A 19,459-nucleotide genomic window follows, 5' to 3' on the forward strand; every position below is an offset into this window, starting at 1 on the left:
ACTCTTAGGAATATTTGGTGTAGTAGTGTGCGTGTGTGCGAAGTCGCTGCAGTCATGTGTGACTCTTTGCAACCCTATAGGATGTAGCCCACCAGGCTCCTCTGTCCATGGGATTCTCTGGGCAAAAGTAATGGAGCCGACTGCCATACCCTCCTCCGGGGGATCTTTCTGACCCAGGGGTAGAACCCGAGTCTCTTAAAGATGCATTGGCAGGGGGGTTCTTTACCACTAGCGCCACCTGTACTTCTATGAAACTAGGGGTGAAAGTTAGCAGTATCACTATTAGTCACTCTTGAGGAAATAAAGACAGTTAAGTACCCACAAGAAAGTGTTCAAAGAAGATTTCAAGGACACAAACAGGAAAGAGAAACGTGTCTTCTAATTTAAAATAGGACATGGTTACTAGTGATCAGTTTATGGTAAAGAGAAGTTAGAAGGGTAGAGTTGTGTAAAGGGGTGAAGAACTCAGAAACCTCTCTTTTAGACCCTTTGATTTGAGTACTAGAACGTGGCATATAGATCTGAAGTACTAATACAAGTAGAAATCGGGTGTCTGGAAAGAACATTGCAGTAAAGCCCACATGGCAGCACTTTTCATTGTTAAATATATACAGGAAAAGAGTTAATGGGAAGGAATTCTTATCAGGTTTCACTGCTGTCAGAAAAGGTTTATATGAGCTAAAATCAATAACTGTTTCTGCTGGGCTAGTTAGGAGCAGTGTAACCTTATTCTCTCATTCACTTAAGTCTGCCATATTCATTTCCTGCCTCTTCAAACTTTTCTAGCAAATTTCTACATAGTTCCTGGTATGCTGGAACCTTTGCTCTGTGGGAACAGTTCTGATGCTGGGTAAGTAGCTCACTTAATTTTATTCTCCTCCCATAAAATAATGTGTCACACAAAAATGAACAATATTTTCACTTTCTTTGTGCTCATGTAGTGGGCCCAATAAATTGGTTGACTCAGATTTTCTTTCTGTTTTATATTTGTCCATCCAAAGTTGACATTTTACTAGTAGGTGAAGATGACTATTGTCTTAAGCCAAAATCAAAGATTTAAAAGATAGGATCTGTAACACCAGATATCTTGCCTGTCTCTTGTAGACGCCCCTCATTCTGTCTTAACACAATTAATAAGTTATCAAGTAAGGGCACTGTTTTCATGATAGGTTAGCACCCAAGGTTGACCCAAAATATGCCAGGCCTGACAGCATGTGGGAGGGAAAAGAGTTGCAATGTATTATCTTCCTCTCTGCCTTTTTTTCATTGTGGCAAAATATACATAACAAAATTTGGTCTCTTAACCATTTTTACATATACAGTTCAGTGATATTAACTAGAAGTCCATTTAATTTCTATATTGAAGTATTGATAGATACTAGAAATTACATTGAAATAAATATCAGGTGAGTCTTAAAGCAGAAGAACTATTATAACTGAGATCACTGAAATCCCAGTATGATACAGTTTGTCACAGTGAGTGTTAAGAGAATAGAGATGATTAAGAGGAATGTCTAGGCATTTGTCATTTAGGTTAGTAGCTAAGTTAAATTTGGTTGAATTGCACATTGATATGAATCTAGGACAGTGATTCTTAAATTTTGGCACGCCTAAGAATCATCTGACATGCCCCTTAAAGATGCAAATTCATGGATCCCATATGCAGAGCTTTTATTCCTAGGTCTTGTCTAGGACAGAGGTATCCGCATTTTTAAGGTAATTCTGATCCTAGACTGTCCCCAGGACATCATTTTTTGAAAAATTCACCTGGCTACTTTGTTTCTTTCCTCTTCTTTTTTAAAAGTTCCTGTTTGTTGGCATAGCCTCTATAGATGGCTGTTTATTATCTGCAAGGTCATAGAGATGACTTCCAGCTGATGACCGGGTAGGATTACGCTGAAAAGCCTGGTGCTTCCTTTTCTTTCCTCAGGCAATGTCCAGAGGGATACCAGTGTATGAAGGCAGGAAGGAATCCCAACTATGGTTACACGAGCTTTGACACTTTCAGCTGGGCCTTCTTGGCATTGTTTCGCCTTATGACCCAGGACTACTGGGAAAACTTGTATCAATTAGTAAGTAATACCACGTTTTTTGGTGATGGAATTTACATAACAATATGTGGGGTTGGGGACATTCTGTGTAAGAGACCTTTGGTGAAAACATTATACAGAATCTTAGGGTGGTATTTCTCAGAGTCAGTGGGTTTATAAAATTAAGTGAATTCTCCCAGCTCTCGGCCCAGTTTCTTTCATGCTCATCATGTATAGCTGTAGAGGCTCACAGACTTGAGAGCCTCTTGCCTGGCCTGGGAATCTGCTATCTCTGTCCTTCCTATTTCAGCAGACCATCTTCAGTATTTCTCCTCTTGGATGTTTGGGCTTAGGGCCTCTTTAAACATGTTGTGTAAGGCACTTTGCTAGACATTATAAAGATGAGGTTTTATCCACAAGGATCTTGGAGCCTAAATATGTCAACATTTTGAGATTTATAGCACAATTGTATTTGTTCAAGAACATTGTGACAAATTTTTTTTTTTTTAAGGTCAGACTGCCATTCTGTTGGCCTGCTTTGGTGACTCTGGACAAGTCATTTAATTTTGCTGGGTGTGATACAGAAGTTAGTCTGGATGACTGCTGAGGGTCTTCCAACTTAGAAATTCTCTGATAATCCATTGTTTTACGTTTGACTGTAAGCCTTTGATGATGCTAGTTAGTTTGATAATAAGAATTGTGAACCCCTCAGGCATGAAGGAAACCCTTTAATTGAACTAACTTTTTTTTTTCCAATGAAAGTTTCTTATTAGGAGTTCCTGGAATTCTTCCTTTCTGTTGTACAGCCTAGTATTCCCATGAAATATTTGTAACTGATGCTAAGTTCCATGAAATATTTGTGGTTAAGAAGAATAAAAATGAAAACTAAGTGATAATGGGTCCTGTGTATATGCATATAACCTAAAACCCAGTTGTTCTTTGATGTCTGTTTGTTTGATGCTAGTGAAAGGAATACTCTTAGGATCCTCTTTCCTTTTTCTCCCCTACCCCACCCCCGCATCCTTTACATTATATCCCTCTTTAAAAACTCATCCTATTGCAAAAGACTAAGGAAGGATGTCACTCAAGATAGGGACTTCTTATGAGTTGGGCCTGATTCCACAGATGAGATTTGTCTGTAAATGCTCTTTGAAGACCAGTATATAAATGACCTGAGGTCTTGTTTTCATTTCTTCATACTTGTTTTAAAACCAGCTGACAAAGTCAAACGTAATTCTTAGCTCAGAGCAATTTTTCCTTTTAAAAAAGTAAGCATTTTTCTATGGAAGGAGTGTATTGGGAGTATTTGGAATGGAAGAGGATTTTTTTTAATCACAGTAAATAGGAGGTACTACTGACATTTCCTGTGAGTCTGGGGTAGGGGAGGCCATTTGGCAGCTGGGGATGCTGAGTGTCTGCAGTGTGAAGAAGTTCCACACAAGAAAGGATGGTCCTGTTGAAAGTGCAGTACTGCCTCTGCAGAGGAACATCAGCCCATGAGATGTTTTCAGCCTGATTCGTTAGATGCAAGCAACTTAAGAAGTGGTCTTTGTCTTTACAGACCTTAAGAGCAGCTGGGAAAACGTACATGATCTTCTTCGTCTTGGTCATCTTTGTGGGTTCTTTCTATCTGGTGAACTTGATCCTGGCTGTGGTGGCCATGGCTTATGAAGAGCAGAATCAGGCAACACTGGAGGAGGCAGAGCAGAAAGAGGCTGAATTCAAAGCAATGTTAGAGCAACTTAAGAAGCAACAGGAAGAAGCACAGGTTGGTGATCAACTGTTTGCCATAGTCCTTCCTGCCAGATCGTGGTGACTAAGGCCCCATCTGATTGCCACTCCAGTTGATCTTTTTAGGCACACTGTCTAATAGAAGTCTTTGATCTGATTGAAATAACCCAAATAACAACTGCAGATGGTCAGTCCAATTATTACATTTGTCTTAATGGCCAAATTGTTTGTGAATATGATCTTCTGTTGAATCTCTCAACTGTTCAGTGCACAACTGCTGTGATAGCTGGAGAGAGGGGAAAAAAAGTGACCAGAGCAGTTTATATAATGCATCATGTAAGCATAGGTTTTTTTGTTGGGGAAAACATGAGGATCTCCTTCAGGGATTCTCTGTGTTCATAACGAGTCTTGAAAAGAAGATACAAGTAAAATATTGAAGTAAAATTTAAAAAACAAACTTGTGATTCCACTAAAACCCTAACATCTTACTTTTTTTTTAGAAAAAATTATGAAAGTATGGTGGTATTTGCAGGAGACTTGGAAAATACCAGACAAAGTTACATGTAGTTCCACTGTACAATTATTTTTAAATAGATAAAGATTTTTAGTTAGAATTTAAGTATCAAACTTTCAAAAATTAATAGAAGATAGGAAAGTAGAAAGATACAGTAGACCTGGAAAGCACTGTGAACTAATTCAACATAATTAAGGTTTATGTAATTTCACTCAACAGCAAGATGCAAATTCTATTCACGTTCCCATGGACTATAAACTGGGAGACATGGGACTGTATCCTGGGTCATAAAACAAAGTGCAAAAATTTCATGGTCTAAAGGTATTGAAATCATACGGGGTCTGTTTTCTTATCACTGATAACACTTTACTTTTTAATGTATTTTTTACATTGTTGGGGCCATAATATATAGTATTGATTCTCAGAGTTGCCCAAAAAAAGATCATTTGGTATCAAGGTGGCAGCCAAGTTCTTGTCTGAGATACTAAACAGAGTAAGTCCCAAAGCTCTCACCATGAAGTTCCACTCTGATTATGCAGGGCTGTGTGCCAGCATACAAATTTAGCTAGGATATGGAGATACCAGGCCCCCACCATAGTGTCCTCTGACAGACTGGTTTTCCTTCCTCCTTTTTTCCGTGTCTTTGGGAAAGGAAGGAAGTGATCTCCACCACTTGGCTTAGCTTTGTGTGGCTCTAGTTAATTGCTTCCAATCTGGTCTGTTGCTGTGAAATTTTACTTTCCTAGGCGGCGGCGATGGCCACTTCAGCAGGAACTGTCTCAGAAGATGCCATAGAGGAAGAAGGTGAAGAAGGAGCAGGCTCTCCCCGCAGCTCATCTGAAATCTCTAAACTGAGTTCCAAGAGTGCCAAAGAGAGACGGAACCGGAGAAAGAAGAGGAAGCAAAAGGAGCTCTCTGAAGGAGAGGAGAAAGGGGATCCTGAGAAGGTGTTCAAGTCAGAATCAGAAGATGGTATGAGGAGGAAGGGCTTTCGGCTCCCAGACAACAGAATAGGGAGGAAGTTTTCCATCATGAATCAGGTAAGCTGTTTGTGCTGGGTCACAGAAGCCTAAGAAATTCTAGGTTTCCTAATCTTACTTGATTCTTGTATTCCCCTTCAGGTTTACATTTTCCAGTCCCATCCCTGCATCCTCAGGCCACCTCCACACTCCACTTTGTTTTCCTCTAGGAAGAAGTGCTACTTGTGTATAAAGGCTGCCTGTGCTCTAGTCCCACCCTCCCTTCTCTGCTCTAAATCTCACCCAGGACAACCTGGTCACCTTTGGCAGACTTACTGCAGCAAGAAAGTCTGTGTCACTCCAGCAGGCCTTGTGTTCTAAAACACAGGTCCCCAACCCCCAGGACCTAATCCCTGACGATCTGAGGTGGAGCTGATGTAAAAACAATAGAAATAAAGTACACAATAAATGTAAAATGCTTGAATCATCCTGAAACCCACCCCTACCCTGATCTGTGGGAAATTGTCTTGCATGAAACTGGTCCTTGGTGCCAAAAAGATTGGAGACCACTGCTCTAAAACATCATGAAGAACTTTTAGCATCTGAACTTCAGAATTTAGATCAAATGCCTTTGTTTAAGAGTTGTATGTAATTTTAGGTTAAAAAAAAAGTCATGAAACTCTTTAGGTCACCTTACTTGAGTGTGGCAAGTTCTGGTAATTAATTATTCTAGCTTTATAATGTCATGCTGATAAATTAGCCTATGGTAGATTAGAAGCCTCTAGTTTTACCCAACTTTGCTAAATTGGGAAGCTAAGAGAGAGAGAAGGGAGAGGACTTATGGATAATTATTGAGCTTTGTATTACTATACATTTCATGATATAATAGATATTTTGGGACTTCAAAGAACACCACCAAAATCCAGTTCTTAAGCTACTTAATGCCCCATTTTAAAGAAAGTCTGTAAGGTATAGAATAGATTGCAGTTCCTGATTATGGCAGGGCAGCCAGAGTCTTTTCTCGTTTCCCAGAGATGATTCATGGTGCCTCTCCCTTACCTCCCTCCCCTCCCAGTTCAGTCCTTTGCTAGTCCAGTTGGTTTCATCACAGCAAAATCTCTCATGTCCACCCTCTTCTTTTTGTTCCTATTAATCCTACGTTAGTTCAGACCTTATATTACTTTGTCCTACTGCAGTTATCCAGGACAGCTTCGTTCCCTCTGGTCTGTCTCTCTCTTTCATGTTTTATGTATTGTCAGCCAATCACTTCCTAAAACATATCTTGGTTATTCATTACCAGGCATTTATAGAGTGCCTACCATGTGTCAGGGATTGTGCTAGGTCCTAGAGATTGAAAGGTGGTTAGAACACCATGTCTGCCCTAGGGAGCTTACAGTGTAGTGGGGTAGACTAAAGTGGGGTACACTAAAAAAATTATTTTTGTGATAGCATTGATGGTATTGTTCCATAGTTGAAATACACAGAGGTGTTTTAGAAGGCACAGGTCTATCCCAGCCTGGAGCTTCAGCACAGATTTTCTGGGGAAGGTCAATAAAGGATAAACAGGGGTTAGTCAGGTAATGAGCGTCTGTGTTGGCGAGGAGCAAGAAGACAGAAGAAAGAATATTCCAGGTTTGGAAGAAAAGTATGTTCCAGTTTGGACATCCCAAATATGAATTATTTGTTGGGAAACCAATTTAGACACATGGATAGTCAAATGATAGCTCAGGGAAGAGGTCCTGGGCTAAGAGATAGTGGTTGAAACCAAGAGACTGGCTGACACGACGCGGAGAGATTGTGTCAGGCAAAAGGACAGTGACATGCAACATGACACTGATGCTCATGGGCTTCGGAGATGGACCTCATGGAGGAAAACAAGTGAATATTGGTCATGAGGGCTGCTGAGAGAACCAAGAGTGCAGTGAAGGCTGGAGAGCACAAGGGTGAGAGAGGGAGGGGAGCGATCAGTGGATTGAAGCTTAACAGAGATGCATCATGAGATCAGAACTGGAAATGTCTGTTGGATTTGGCAGTAGAAGTCCTTGAGAACTTGAAAGACAGATTTCAGTCCAGGGTAAGGGTGGATGCCATATTGAATGGGAAGAACTTCCCATTCAAACTTTTTTAAAGAATGTGGGTGAAAATAAGCATTTTTATAATCTTTTATGGGGGGGGACCCAGAAGAAGGGGAGACGGAAGTAGAAAATGGAGTAGAGTAGAATAGAAAAGAAAATAGAACAGTCTTGGGAGATGTGAGAATAGGTGTTGTCTTGAATAGGAAGGGGGCACCTTGTCCTTGCCCCCCCAAAAAATACATAGGGCAATAGGAGTGTGTGTGTGTGTGTGGATAAGTTTGTAGATGGCGAGCAGGAAATGGACAAAGATGACCCCTCACAGTCTCATTTTCAATAATATAGGAAATTTAAAATTTTATTGAAGGGAATGAGAGGTTGAAGAAAATAGTGACAGCTTAAAACAGTTATTAAGAAGATTGGGAGAGGGAATTTCCCCTAATCAGGTTCTGTCTGTTTACTAAAGAAGTCCCAACCCTTCAGCATTGAATTCACAGCACCCTGCTTCCCGGGACTCAGCTTCCCTTTTACGGTCTCCAGTCCCTGTGCCCCGTCAGGCACCCTGTACTTACACCAGAGAGAGCTATTAGATGCTTCTCATACATGATGCTTCTTTTCTACCCTCTATTTTGCTCCAGAAACAACCTCTCTAAGAAGCCCTGTTTTTTCCATTTCTGAATGTCCACACTATACTTATTCTTCACATTCTTCTCCCAAGAGACCTTCCCTGACCCTCCCCATCCTACCCCCAGGTAGAAATTATCATTTCATCTTTCCGTTATGTTTTATATGTCCCTCTTTGTGTGTTGCTTTTTACTCTCTGTGGTTTTATATTTACTAATCTTCATATCCTGTCCTCTCTCACATAAAGTCCTAAAATTAAGGCCTACTTCTGTGTACATTCAGAGATTTGTTGGAAAAATGAATGAAGTACTTTTGTAAAACTGATTTAACTCCGTCTGGAACTTCTTTATGGCCTGGAACCATCTCTGTCTCACCTTCACCTCACCTTTCTCCTAGTTCAGCCTCTTTTGAGGGAAAGTGTGATTGTAGCTTTGTTGTAATCCAGCCCTTGCCTTGAGAGCCATCCTAAGCTCGTTAATAAATACCTTAGTGCCGTTAACACTTCGCTATTGAATGGGCTCTGATTAATCTATAGGCTTCAGCACAGAGTTGCACTGATTGCTCCTTAGCTCAAAAAATAAAGCTGGGCTTCTGAGATGTCCTGCTTTGCATGAAAATGGTCACTTCTTCTCATTTCCCCATCGGAAAAAACTGTGGATTCCTTGAGGCCATGGCTGACTGCCAAGATTTCCTTAGAAACTGCAAGGTAGTGATATTCTTTGTCCTAGGACTCTCCTGAAGTTTCTCTGATTTTTATCTCAAAGAATGGTTGAGGAAACTGAGGCCTAGAGAGATTAACTCTTTTATCTGAGGTTATATAGCTAGTAGGTGTTGGAGTCAAGATTCGAACCAGGTCCTTCTGACCATAAGCCTTGTACTGCAGCCTCTAGCCATCCCCTCCCCACTCACCTCCACACATACATGGTCATCTGTTGGGTTGGCTTCACACTGAAGGTGACTTTGGTTTTCCCACCACACAGTTCAAGTGAACATCAGTGGCCTGTACTGTAGATCTGCTGAGAGCCGCTTTTTTTTTTTTAATTAATTTTGCTGGAGTACAGTTGATTTCCAGTGTTAGTTTGAGATCCTCTTGAGACATAAAATTATTGCTGTGTTTTTAGGCTTTAGGTGAGTTTATAAAGTCCCTTTTTGCAAAGTATTTTAATTATTCTACTGCAGCAGTTTTCAGACATTTTGGTCTTCATATCTTTAAAAATTATTGAGGACCCCAAAGAGATTTTTTAATTTATTATATTAGAAATAATAATTAAGAAATTTTATAATGTTCATTTACTGATTTATTGAAAAAATGGTAATGATAAACCTACTATGTTTAACACAAATCATACATATTTTTGAAAAAATTAACTGTTTTCCAGATCAAAAAAATTTAATAGAAAAAATAGTACTGTTTACATCTTTGCAAATCTCTTTAATCTGTGGTTTAATGGGAGATGGCTAGAATAGCATACCTTCATTCAGTCTGTTGCAATATTCCTTTTGGTTGAAGTATTTAAAGAAAATCTGTTTTCATACAGATATAGTTGGAAAAGGGAGGAATATTTTAACAACCTTTTCAGATAATTGTGAATATTCTTCTTTGATGCTATTCCAAAATTGGATAATAGTAGGTTTTTAAATGGTTAGTTCCAATGTGGAAGCTGAAACTGTATCAGTAACTTGGTACTGTTACATTAAAACCCTTTGTTGTATTTTATGCCATAGATATTTAATTCTTGAATGATTTGTAGGATCCTGTACTGATCATTTGGGAAATACCGCTTCACTGAGTTATGCAGCTCTTCCAAGTACTAACACAGAATATTAAAAAATCACATACATTCTCGCTCAAGCTCATAAGAAGTCTTTAAATTCTGGGAAACTGTCAGGCTTGCAGTCTGTACCTCTGAGAAATGAGAGTGATAAAGGCAGACATCTTCTTAATATTATTATGCAGTGGTTTAATCTTGTGACCCACCCCCCGTAAAAAGGGCACAAGGACCTAGGAGTTCCCAGACCACGTTTTAAGAACCACTGTTGTATTGGAAAGAAAAAGTGAAGTGAAGAAAAGATGAACTATGGCATGGAAATAGGACATTTAAATCATCGATTTCTTACATTCCAAACATCCTAGTCATTGTTAAGCTTCATTCCAGTAGACAGCTGACATGGATGCCCTGAAATTCCCAGTTAATTTTTCTGTAAAATCTGAGGCCATGCCCTCAGATCAAGAACATCCCAGAGCTGTTCTCCCAAGCAGACACCTAGATCTAAAGTAGTATTTTTAGTTAGCTGTGATGTGACTGCCTGAAAAGGACCAGAAGCTTCTTCCTGGTTTGTTGATAGGAAAGATTTTGAAAACAGGACCCATCTTATAAACTAGCTGAATCCCAGGAGTTAATAGAGCCACAGGTCCCGAGTCATCAATGAAACCCTTCAATCCAGGAAAATTAAGATTGGGGAGGGGCCAGGGTGACTACTCTCAGGATGTGTCTCCTTAGGGAATTGGCCAGATCAGGGCTAGATGCAAGAGGTACAAGGCTAAGTGGGACAAGTTCATCTTTTCCCTTCTATGTTGATTGCAGTGGACTCTTTTGCCAAGAATGGAACAAAGAATTAAAGAATAATAGATACACTGTTTACTTTTAGTTTCTTTTTTTTCAGGATCCTGATTCCTGAGTGTCCCTGGGTCACTGAATTTGTCATTGTCTTTCTATCACTTCCTATCACTTTCCTATCAGTTAAGAATAGTCAGGTATTATTATATACTATGTGAGGTCTAACATAGTATATAATTTTTCCTCATACAGTCCATAATATTTTCTACTAGGCTGTAGCTTTTGAGAGGGCAGGGACTGTGTTATATGTCTTGTTTACCACTGTATCCATATCACTTAGCACACAAGTATTTGATGATCTTTTGTCAAATAAAAATCAGACTTCTTTCCTAATATGTAGACTTAATATACTAAGCAGTGTCAGCACCTAACATTTTGCTAATAAAAATCACGGATCCAGTCCACGGAGGCTTGCTGTGAGAAGGGAGGCAGATTTTATTTTCTGTATTTTATGATGCTTTGACATGCTAGGAGCCTTGCTGGCTGGAGAGAGCTGCCCCTCCCAGTGCTAGTTTAATTTCTGGAGATAACGAGCAGCTTGCCCTTTCATGTGCAGATCAACCAATCCAAGACCTTTATCCCCAGCATCCTTTCATCTAATTCCACACCAGCAAATATTTCCCCAGCCCTAAATCCACTGTGTGGATCACAACAAACTATGGAAAATTCTTTCTGTAGCCCAAAACCTGTCTAAAATTATTCAAACTGTCCGATTTTAAACTTGTTCCAGTGTGCCTGCTCTGCTTCACCATCCCTATCTGAGGAAACCACAGCAAAGGCTCTGGGCCCGGCTTACCATACCTGATTAAAACAAAATCATAGGTACATTCCCAGACACTTATAAGTCTTCTGGCCAGTCACATTGTTTAGAGAAGTGCTTCTCAAATTATGTGTAGGGAAGGATCAGTTTCTATTTTTCCCAGTTCTTCATGAACTGATAGATACTCTTATAAAATATAATAACAGTAAATTTCTAGAGAAAAATATCCCATTCTTGGATGTTGTGAAAATGCCTAATTGCTATTAAAATTTCTAAATGCTTCTCTCAGCTTTTTACTGTCTCATTGCAAACCAGCAATGGATCATATACTAGTAGTGATCTGTAAATCACACTTTGAGAGCTGATTGAGGAGAATGAATCAGTGAGGGTGCCCAAACATATATGTGAGATGAGGAATAGCAAGCAGTAAGCTAGAGGAGGCACTGATCCCCTCTGCCAACACAAGAGCATGAAGAAGGAAGTAAAGAGTTGGCCATGTGTGTGCCTTATTAAAAATACATATGTTATTTATCTATTTTTGGTCGTTTTGGGTCTTTGACACTATGTGTGGGCTTGCTCTAGTTGCAATGAGCAGGGACTACTCTTCCTTGCAGGGGGCAGGCTTCTCATTGTGGTGGCTTCTCGTTGCAGAGCACAGGCTCTGGGGTGCACAGGCTCAGTAGTTAGTTGTGGCACTCAGGCTGAGTTGCCCACAGAGAACTTTCCCAGTGGAATCATTTTAAAAGAAGGTTAAGGCCTAAGCTCTAAGGCAAACATCTTATATAGTTAAAAGTTACTTTGAAATTTCTTTAGAGTCATGATTGGGCAAACTAATTATCTCAGGGTAGCAAGGAAGGTTGTCTGAGGTTAGTTGTTTGTTAGGTTTTGTTCTCTTAGAGCCCTGGTCCTCAAACTGGGATTACATGCTTTCAGGGCACTTGAAGATTTTTCAAGCACAGTTTTAAGGAACTTGATTTTCAGATCTTTAAGTTACATATTCTTATACCTAGGGTGAACCCTGTGGTCTAAAGTCACACCATTTCTCCTTTTCCATTTTTCTTTTCACAGTCAGCCTTCTCCCACTTTACAAAAGGAAGGCATACCTCTCTATCATCCCAAATCCTGAAGATCTTTGGGGTGCCAGACAAAGGAACAGTTCAAAATATTAGTGTCTACAGAGTTTTCTTTAATCTGTTGTTGTTCAATCCCTCAGTCATGTCTGACTCTTTGTGACACAGTGGACTCCAGCATGCCAGACTTCCCTGTCCTTCACTATTTCCCAGAGTTTGCTCAGATTCACGTCCATTGAGTCGATGATACTGTCTAACAATCTCATCCTCTGCCACCCCTTCTCCTGTTGCCTTCAACCTTTCCCAGCATCAGACTCTTCCAGTGAACCAGCTCTTCGCATCAGGTGACCAAAATATTGAAGCTTCAGCTTTAGCATCAGTCCTTCCAATGAATATTCTGGGTTGATTTCTGTTAGGATTGATTGGTTTGATCTTGCAGTCCAAGGGACTTTCAAGAGTCTTCTCCAGCACCACAATTCGAAAGCATCAATTCTTCGGTACTCAGCCTTCTTTATGGTCCAACTCTCACATCCCTACATGACTACTGGGAAAAAAAACATAGCTCTGGCTATATGAACCTTTATCAGCAAAGTTATGTCTCTGGTTTTTAATATGCTGTATGATTTGTCATAGTTTTCCTTCCAAGGAGCAAGCGTCTTTTAATTTCATGGCTACAATCACTGTCAGCAATGGTTTTAGAGCCCAAGAAAATATAATCTGTCACTGTTTCCACTTTTTCCCCATCTCTTTGCCGTAAAGTGATGGAGCTGGATACTATGATCTTAGTTTTTTTAATGTTGAGTTTTAAGCTAGCTTTTTCACCCTTCTCTTTCATGCTCATCAAGAGACTCTTTAGTTCCTCTTTGTTTCTGCCATTAGAGTGGTATCATCTGCATATCTGTGGTTGTTGATATTTTCCTGGCAGTCTTGATTCTAGCTTGTGATTTATCCAGCCCAGCATTTCATATGATATAGCCTGCATAGAAGTTAAATAAGCAGAGTGACAATACACATCCATGTCAGTATACAGCCTTGACAATATACTCCTTTCCCAATTTTGAAGTAGTCTGTTGTTCCATGTCTGGTTCTAACTGTTGCTTCTTGACGTGCATACAGGTTTCTCAGGAGACTGTAAGGAGGTCTGATTCCCATCTCTTTAAGAATTTTCCACAGTTTGTTGTGATCCACACAGTCCAAGGCTTTAGCATAGTCTCTTAGTAAAGCAGAAGTAGGTGTTTTTCTGGAATTCTCTTGCTTTCTCTATGATCCAACGAATGTTGGCAATTTGATCTCTGGTTCCTCTGCCTTTTCTAAACCCAGCTTGTACATCTGGAAGTTCTTGGCTCACATACTGTTGAAGTCTAGCTTGAAGGATTTTGTGCATAACCTTGCTAGCATGTGAAATAAGCGTATACTTGTACGGTAGTTTGAACATTCTTTGGCATTTCTTTAATCTGGGAAACTTAAATCCATTGTAAGGCTTTCTGAATTTACCTCCCTTACATACTTCTAATAAGAATGAAATATAGAATTATAATCAGGGGCATTCAGATGTTTTAAGTTCAGGAGCAGGATGGATGTCACTGGGATACATAGTCATACATTCATTTAAAATGAAAAATGAGGTCATACTTTTTCCAATAAAAATAAGTGTGATTTGGCCAATTGCCTTGATAATGGGAACTGGCTTTGCTAATTAGATCATATGGTGGGCATTTTTTAAATTAAATGGGCTAAATCTATGGCTTTAAAGTTTTAATGAAAACATCTCTAAAGCATGCGGTAAGATCATTTTATTAAAAAATTAATGTTGGCATTGATGTATAGAAATTGACAATGCTTTGATTATTCCAACCTTTTCTGTTAGGTCAAGTAAAGTTCCTTTTAAAGAATAACCCCTGTAAGAGGCACTGATATAATTATTAGTAAATAATAAATAAAGCCTTTTTGATACCTTTAGAAATCAGGAAATGGAATATTCTAACAACTGGGTAACAAGTCCTTTGGCAGGTTGGGTGATTTTCAATTCTTTGCTTTCAACAATATTGAAAGAGGACTTGATTTAATTGTCAGCTGATAGATCATTAAGATAAATTTTGCTGATAGCTTACTATGTAATTTTGGCATATAACTTGGAAGGAGTTCAAAGAATTGAGTGACATTACTATAACAGTGTTCTTCTGTTCCAAGACACCATTTACATGAATAAGATTTCTCAGCACTTAAAATCTAATCTTAGAAAGGGGAGGGGGGCTTCTGTTGAGCCATGTATGATTCTAATAATAAGTTATACTATCCACAGATATTTAAACATCAAAACACCAATTGGGGGAAAGAAAAGCTCATTCATCTCATTGAGATACATTTTAATAAAAAAATTTTAAGCTTAATAATTACTTATAAAACATAGAATATTTGTGATCCATTGTATTAATGAGAATTGTAATAAAAGCACAATCCAGGGGAATTTTTTAAATTTCTTGGAGGCTCATGGTCATGGGAAATTGGTTTTAAGTACAGTTTACACTTTATTGTTGCAGAAAAGTATTGAAAGGGGGTCAATACAATGCATTGAAGCATAAAGATATACATTAGCACAAAATTCTCTAGGTAATGTGGAACGGAAGTATAAGCTGAAAGAGAAAAATGAAAATTTTCTAAGTGATAAATATGAGTTTGACTTGAAAATGTCAATTCTGGGAACTTACAAATAGTTAAACTTCTGATGAAAAAAAAAAGTTGAAAAAAATGGAGTAGAAGGGGACAGATACCATTTTAAGCAGAACTGAAAAACCACTGTTGGCATAGTTCTTAACCTGCATTGAAAGAGTAGTAAGTGGCTTCAGTTCAGTTCAGTTCAGTCGTGTCCAACTCTTTCTGACCCCATGAATTGCAGCATGCCAGGTCTCCTTGTCCATCACCAACTCCCAGAGTTTACTCAAACTCATGTCCATCGAGTCGGTGATGCCATCCAGCCATCTCATCCTCTGTCGTCCCCTTCTCCTCCTGCCCCCAATCCCTCCCAGCATCAGGGTCTTTTCCAGTGAGTCAACTCTTCGCATGAGGTGGCCAAAGTATTGGAGTTTCAGCTTCAGCATCAGTCCTTCCAATGAACACCCAGGACTGATCTCCTTTAGGATGGACTGGTTGGATCTCCTTGCAGTCCAAGGGACTTTAAAGAGTCTTCTCCAACACCACAGTTCAAAAGCCTCAATTCTTCGGCGCTCAGCTTTCTTCACAGTCCAACTCTCACATCCATACATGACCACTGGAAAAACCATAGCCTTGACTAGATGGACCTTTGTTGGCAAAGTAATGTCTCTGCTTTTTAATATGCTATCTAGGTTGGTCATAACTTTCCTTCCAAGGAGTAAGCGTCTTTTAATTTCACGGCTGCAATCACCAAACCGGGCACTTCTAAATCTCTCCTTTTGCCAAGTGTGGCATAGAAGCTAACCTGGTAGATTAAAAGCACACTCCACGTGAGCTCATAGTAATGAAAAATCGACACCCAGTGTCTATTTCCCAGTGGATTTGGTACACAGAGCATGATAGAAAAACCTGGTTTCAGTGTGTAGGTGAACAGCACATAGAACTTGTGAATGGTTAACAGGTCAAAGACAGGTGTGCCTCAAGATTACGGGGCAAGGAGAAGTGAGTGGTGATGGGTGCTGAACGGCAGTAGAATTCAGCATCCTAGAGTGCTTTCTGGAAGCACCTGTGTTGTGATTAGCAGGAATGCAAGGATGGGGCCAGACTGGGGAAGCTAACAGCCTTTGTTCGTCTTACGTGGGGTCCCTTCCCGTCTCACCCTGCCTCTCTCGTCTCTCTCTCTCCTCTTGCCCCTACAGTCACTGCTCAGCATTCCCGGCTCCCCATTCCTCTCCCGCCACAACAGCAGGAGCAGCATCTTCAGCTTCCGGGGTCCCGGGCGGTTCCGGGATCCGGGCTCAGAGAATGAGTTTGCGGACGACGAGCACAGCACGGTGGAGGAGAGCGAGGGCCGCCGGGACTCGCTCTTCATCCCCATCCGGGCGCGCGAGCGCCGCAGCAGCTACAGCGGCTACAGCGGCTACAGCCAGGGCAGCCGCTCGTCGCGCATCTTCCCCAGCCTGCGGCGCAGCGTCAAGCGCAACAGCACAGTGGACTGCAACGGCGTCGTGTCCCTCATCGGCGGCCCCGGCTCCCACATCAGCGGGCGTCTCCTGCCAGAGGTGAAAATAGATAAGGCAGCTACTGATGACAGTGTAAGGAAGTAAACCGGTAGACCGCGGCTAGGCATGGCAGTCTCTCCCGCTCCCTTCCTCTCTTCTCTCCTTTGCTCCGCCCATCCCACTCGGTCCCCTGTGCCCTCCAGCTCCCGTCTGGACTCACGTCTCTACCGCCTACCGCTTCTGTCTTCTCCCTCCTGATTTGTTTCTGTTTCTTTCTTCAGCCCTCCTCCTTCACTCATCTTCTTTTCCCTTGTACTTTATTCCTTGCTCGGTTCCCCATCCCCACCCCCACCTTCCTTTCTTGTTTCTGACTCTTGCCCTTCCCCCATCAACCCTTTATTTTATGGATGTTTCTTCCTCTCCATCTTTGCACGTCTCTGTCTGCCTCTCTCCCCGACCCCACCCCCACCTGCTTTGACTGAATGCCTCTGGCCAGCGGATCCTGCCCAGATGGAATGAGAAGGGCCTCTGCCATCACCAATGACCAAGTCTATGCGGGTTTGAAACTACCATTGCTTCTCTCCCCCTACGTCCTGCCTCCTTGTAGGGAAACAGCTTGGAATTTAAAGCTCTTTTCTTTCTATTAAAAAAAAAGTTCAAATATATCTTTGAACAATTTTCTTAGTCTCCTCTACAAGAATGAGATGTGATTTTTCCAAAGAGGCATGTGCATATGTGATGCTGAGGATAGGAAGCGGGCACTGGGAGAGCCAGGCAAAGAGAGGTGAAGGAAACTGCTGGGGAGCTGGACGTTTAATAAGGGGATTGAGATAAATCAAAGGAGGGGAAGGTAGGTGGTTGGGGCAAGAACACATGGTACATGGGGGAGGAAGGAACAGGGAAGTGAAAGATGAATTTTAAATGTAATCAAATGTCAGGCTCTGGAGAAGTGGCATATAATAGCGTCACTTCACAAAATCACTTGGCTAGGGGTTAGGATAATGGCGCCTCTCTTTGGGAATAGCCATCTCTTAACATTTCTTTAGATTCTAAGCTGTTTATACCTTTTTTCTAGCTTTAAATTCTTATAACCTTAATGATCCTGATCCTTTCTACCTCTAATTCCTTAACTTTCCTCAGTCCCTCCTTAGCTGGTCTGAGCTTCTTAAGATAGCATGTCGGTCTGTTTTGTTGTAACACTTCAGTTTCCTCTAACACAGCATGAAGATAGCCGACCCTTTAATTAGCATGATGCATGTGTGGAGGAAAACTGGACAATCCAGGATGTAATTATTCAGAATGACCTGTTATTTAGCACTTTAGGACAGTTGTTGGACTATTCTCGGACAGTTGTTGACTGTCCTAAATTCAAAAGACAGTTAGGATGTTTGATGTTGTCCTTTCTCTTCCTACTCTTTTATTTAAAAGGAAAATATTTTCCCCCTTACATTTAGGAGGTTCTTTACAAGCTACAGTTTACTTTTACATGCCTTATTTGTTCTAAGTGAAAATTCCGTAAGGCTGACAAAGTGGAGCTGATATTCCTGTTTTTGAGATGGGGAAACAGGCTCAGTGAATTTGTACTCTTTGGGGTTACACAACTCATCATTGAAAAACCTTTCAGAAACCTGAGTCTTCAATTTCTCAGTTAATTTTAATGTCTTCTCTACCTAGTCACATGACCATTGCTCTTCTTGAGAACTGTTTGCTTCAGATCAGGTGTAATAGGAACAATAATAATAACAAGTAGTGGTTCCAAAGTCCCCCGCTAAACCAGATAGTTGGCCAAAATATATGTTACGAATGACTATCTTTACTTTAAATATAACTTTTGATTTTCACTAATTCTATGTCTAGATATAAATTTTGGGCTCCACAATTAGATAGAAAATGATATTCTCTGAAAAAATAAGAGACGAAATCAATGGAAAATGACAGGTAGATCAGCATGGACAGTACAGTTGGGACAGTTCAAATGTTGAGAACCAAAGTAAAATTTTATATCCTACCAGTTTTAAAAAATATTTAAGTCAAATAACATATCTTGCTTTTTCTTTGAAGAGAAAGTATTAGAAAAGGTGTCCAGGAAGAAGGAGCTTGAAGTTCAGCTTAAAGGCAGATAAGCAGGTTTGCAGGTTTTGTTTGTTTTTTTTTTTTTTTTAGCAGCTTCTGTTATATTGTGTGGGAGAAAAATGTGAGAGGCAGTTGAGCAGATGGCTGTGGAATGTACGGCTGTCTGCACTGCCTTACCCTGTGGCCGATGGAACGCTACCTTTGGGGTTTTGGGGGGTCCTGCATGCTCAGCACCCTGTAAGCACTTAGAAGATTTCTTTGCAGTGGTCCTGAGTGATGATGCTGACAGACTTGAGCATTCCCAAGGTCAGGAGATCAGATCCCAAAGTGGCAGGAAGATGAGGAAGGCAGGACTGTGTTATTCTCAAGGGCTTCATAACTAGGAAAAACTGTTTTGTTGGAAGCCATAAGGAAGCTCCTCCTAGTAGTTAATGGTGTGGAAAAATACCTAAGTTACACGAATAAGCCAAAAAGACAGACCAAAACAAAAATAGAATGCATATCATTTGTGTGATATATCATCTATGTAAAGACAAACTGCATAGGGAAAAGGATGACTGACTACAAGTTAACAGTATTGGGAGGGAAATTACTAGTGATTTTTTTTTTCCTTTCTTACACTTTGTTGTTCTTTCTAGTTTGCTACAGTGGACCTAATCCTTATAGCTACCATATATTGAGTTCTGACTACACTATGCTCAGCAGTTTATACATATGTTCTCATTTAACCTCCTCATTCAGTAGGTGGTTTTATCCAGTTAACAGAGATTTGGTAACTTGTAGAAATGGTACCAAGGTCTTTCTGATGCCAAGAGAACTTCCTGACTGCTTATTTTGGAAGTAGGAAAACAGTC

General features: G+C 40.4%; 1 protein-coding gene across 3 annotated transcripts in view; it reads left to right on the forward strand.

The window, feature by feature from the left end:
* SCN8A (sodium voltage-gated channel alpha subunit 8) overlaps window positions 1-19,459 on the forward strand; it is a 195,889-nt gene that overhangs the window by 116,065 nt on the left and 60,365 nt on the right. For 2 of the 3 annotated variants that reach the window (XM_043447084.1, XM_043447085.1), the window contains exons 8-12: window positions 787-850; window positions 1,931-2,072; window positions 3,592-3,798; window positions 5,022-5,315; window positions 16,230-16,592. In XM_043447084.1, the coding sequence (XP_043303019.1) occupies window positions 787-850; window positions 1,931-2,072; window positions 3,592-3,798; window positions 5,022-5,315; window positions 16,230-16,592 (1,070 nt within the window). Of the gene's footprint in view, window positions 1-786; window positions 851-1,930; window positions 2,073-3,591; window positions 3,799-5,021; window positions 5,316-16,229; window positions 16,626-19,459 lie in introns of all 3 variants that reach the window. The other variant, XM_043447083.1, reaches the window with a different exon arrangement.

Source organism: Cervus canadensis, chromosome 25, assembly GCF_019320065.1.
Source record: "Cervus canadensis isolate Bull #8, Minnesota chromosome 25, ASM1932006v1, whole genome shotgun sequence".
NCBI lineage: Eukaryota > Metazoa > Chordata > Mammalia > Artiodactyla > Cervidae > Cervus > Cervus canadensis.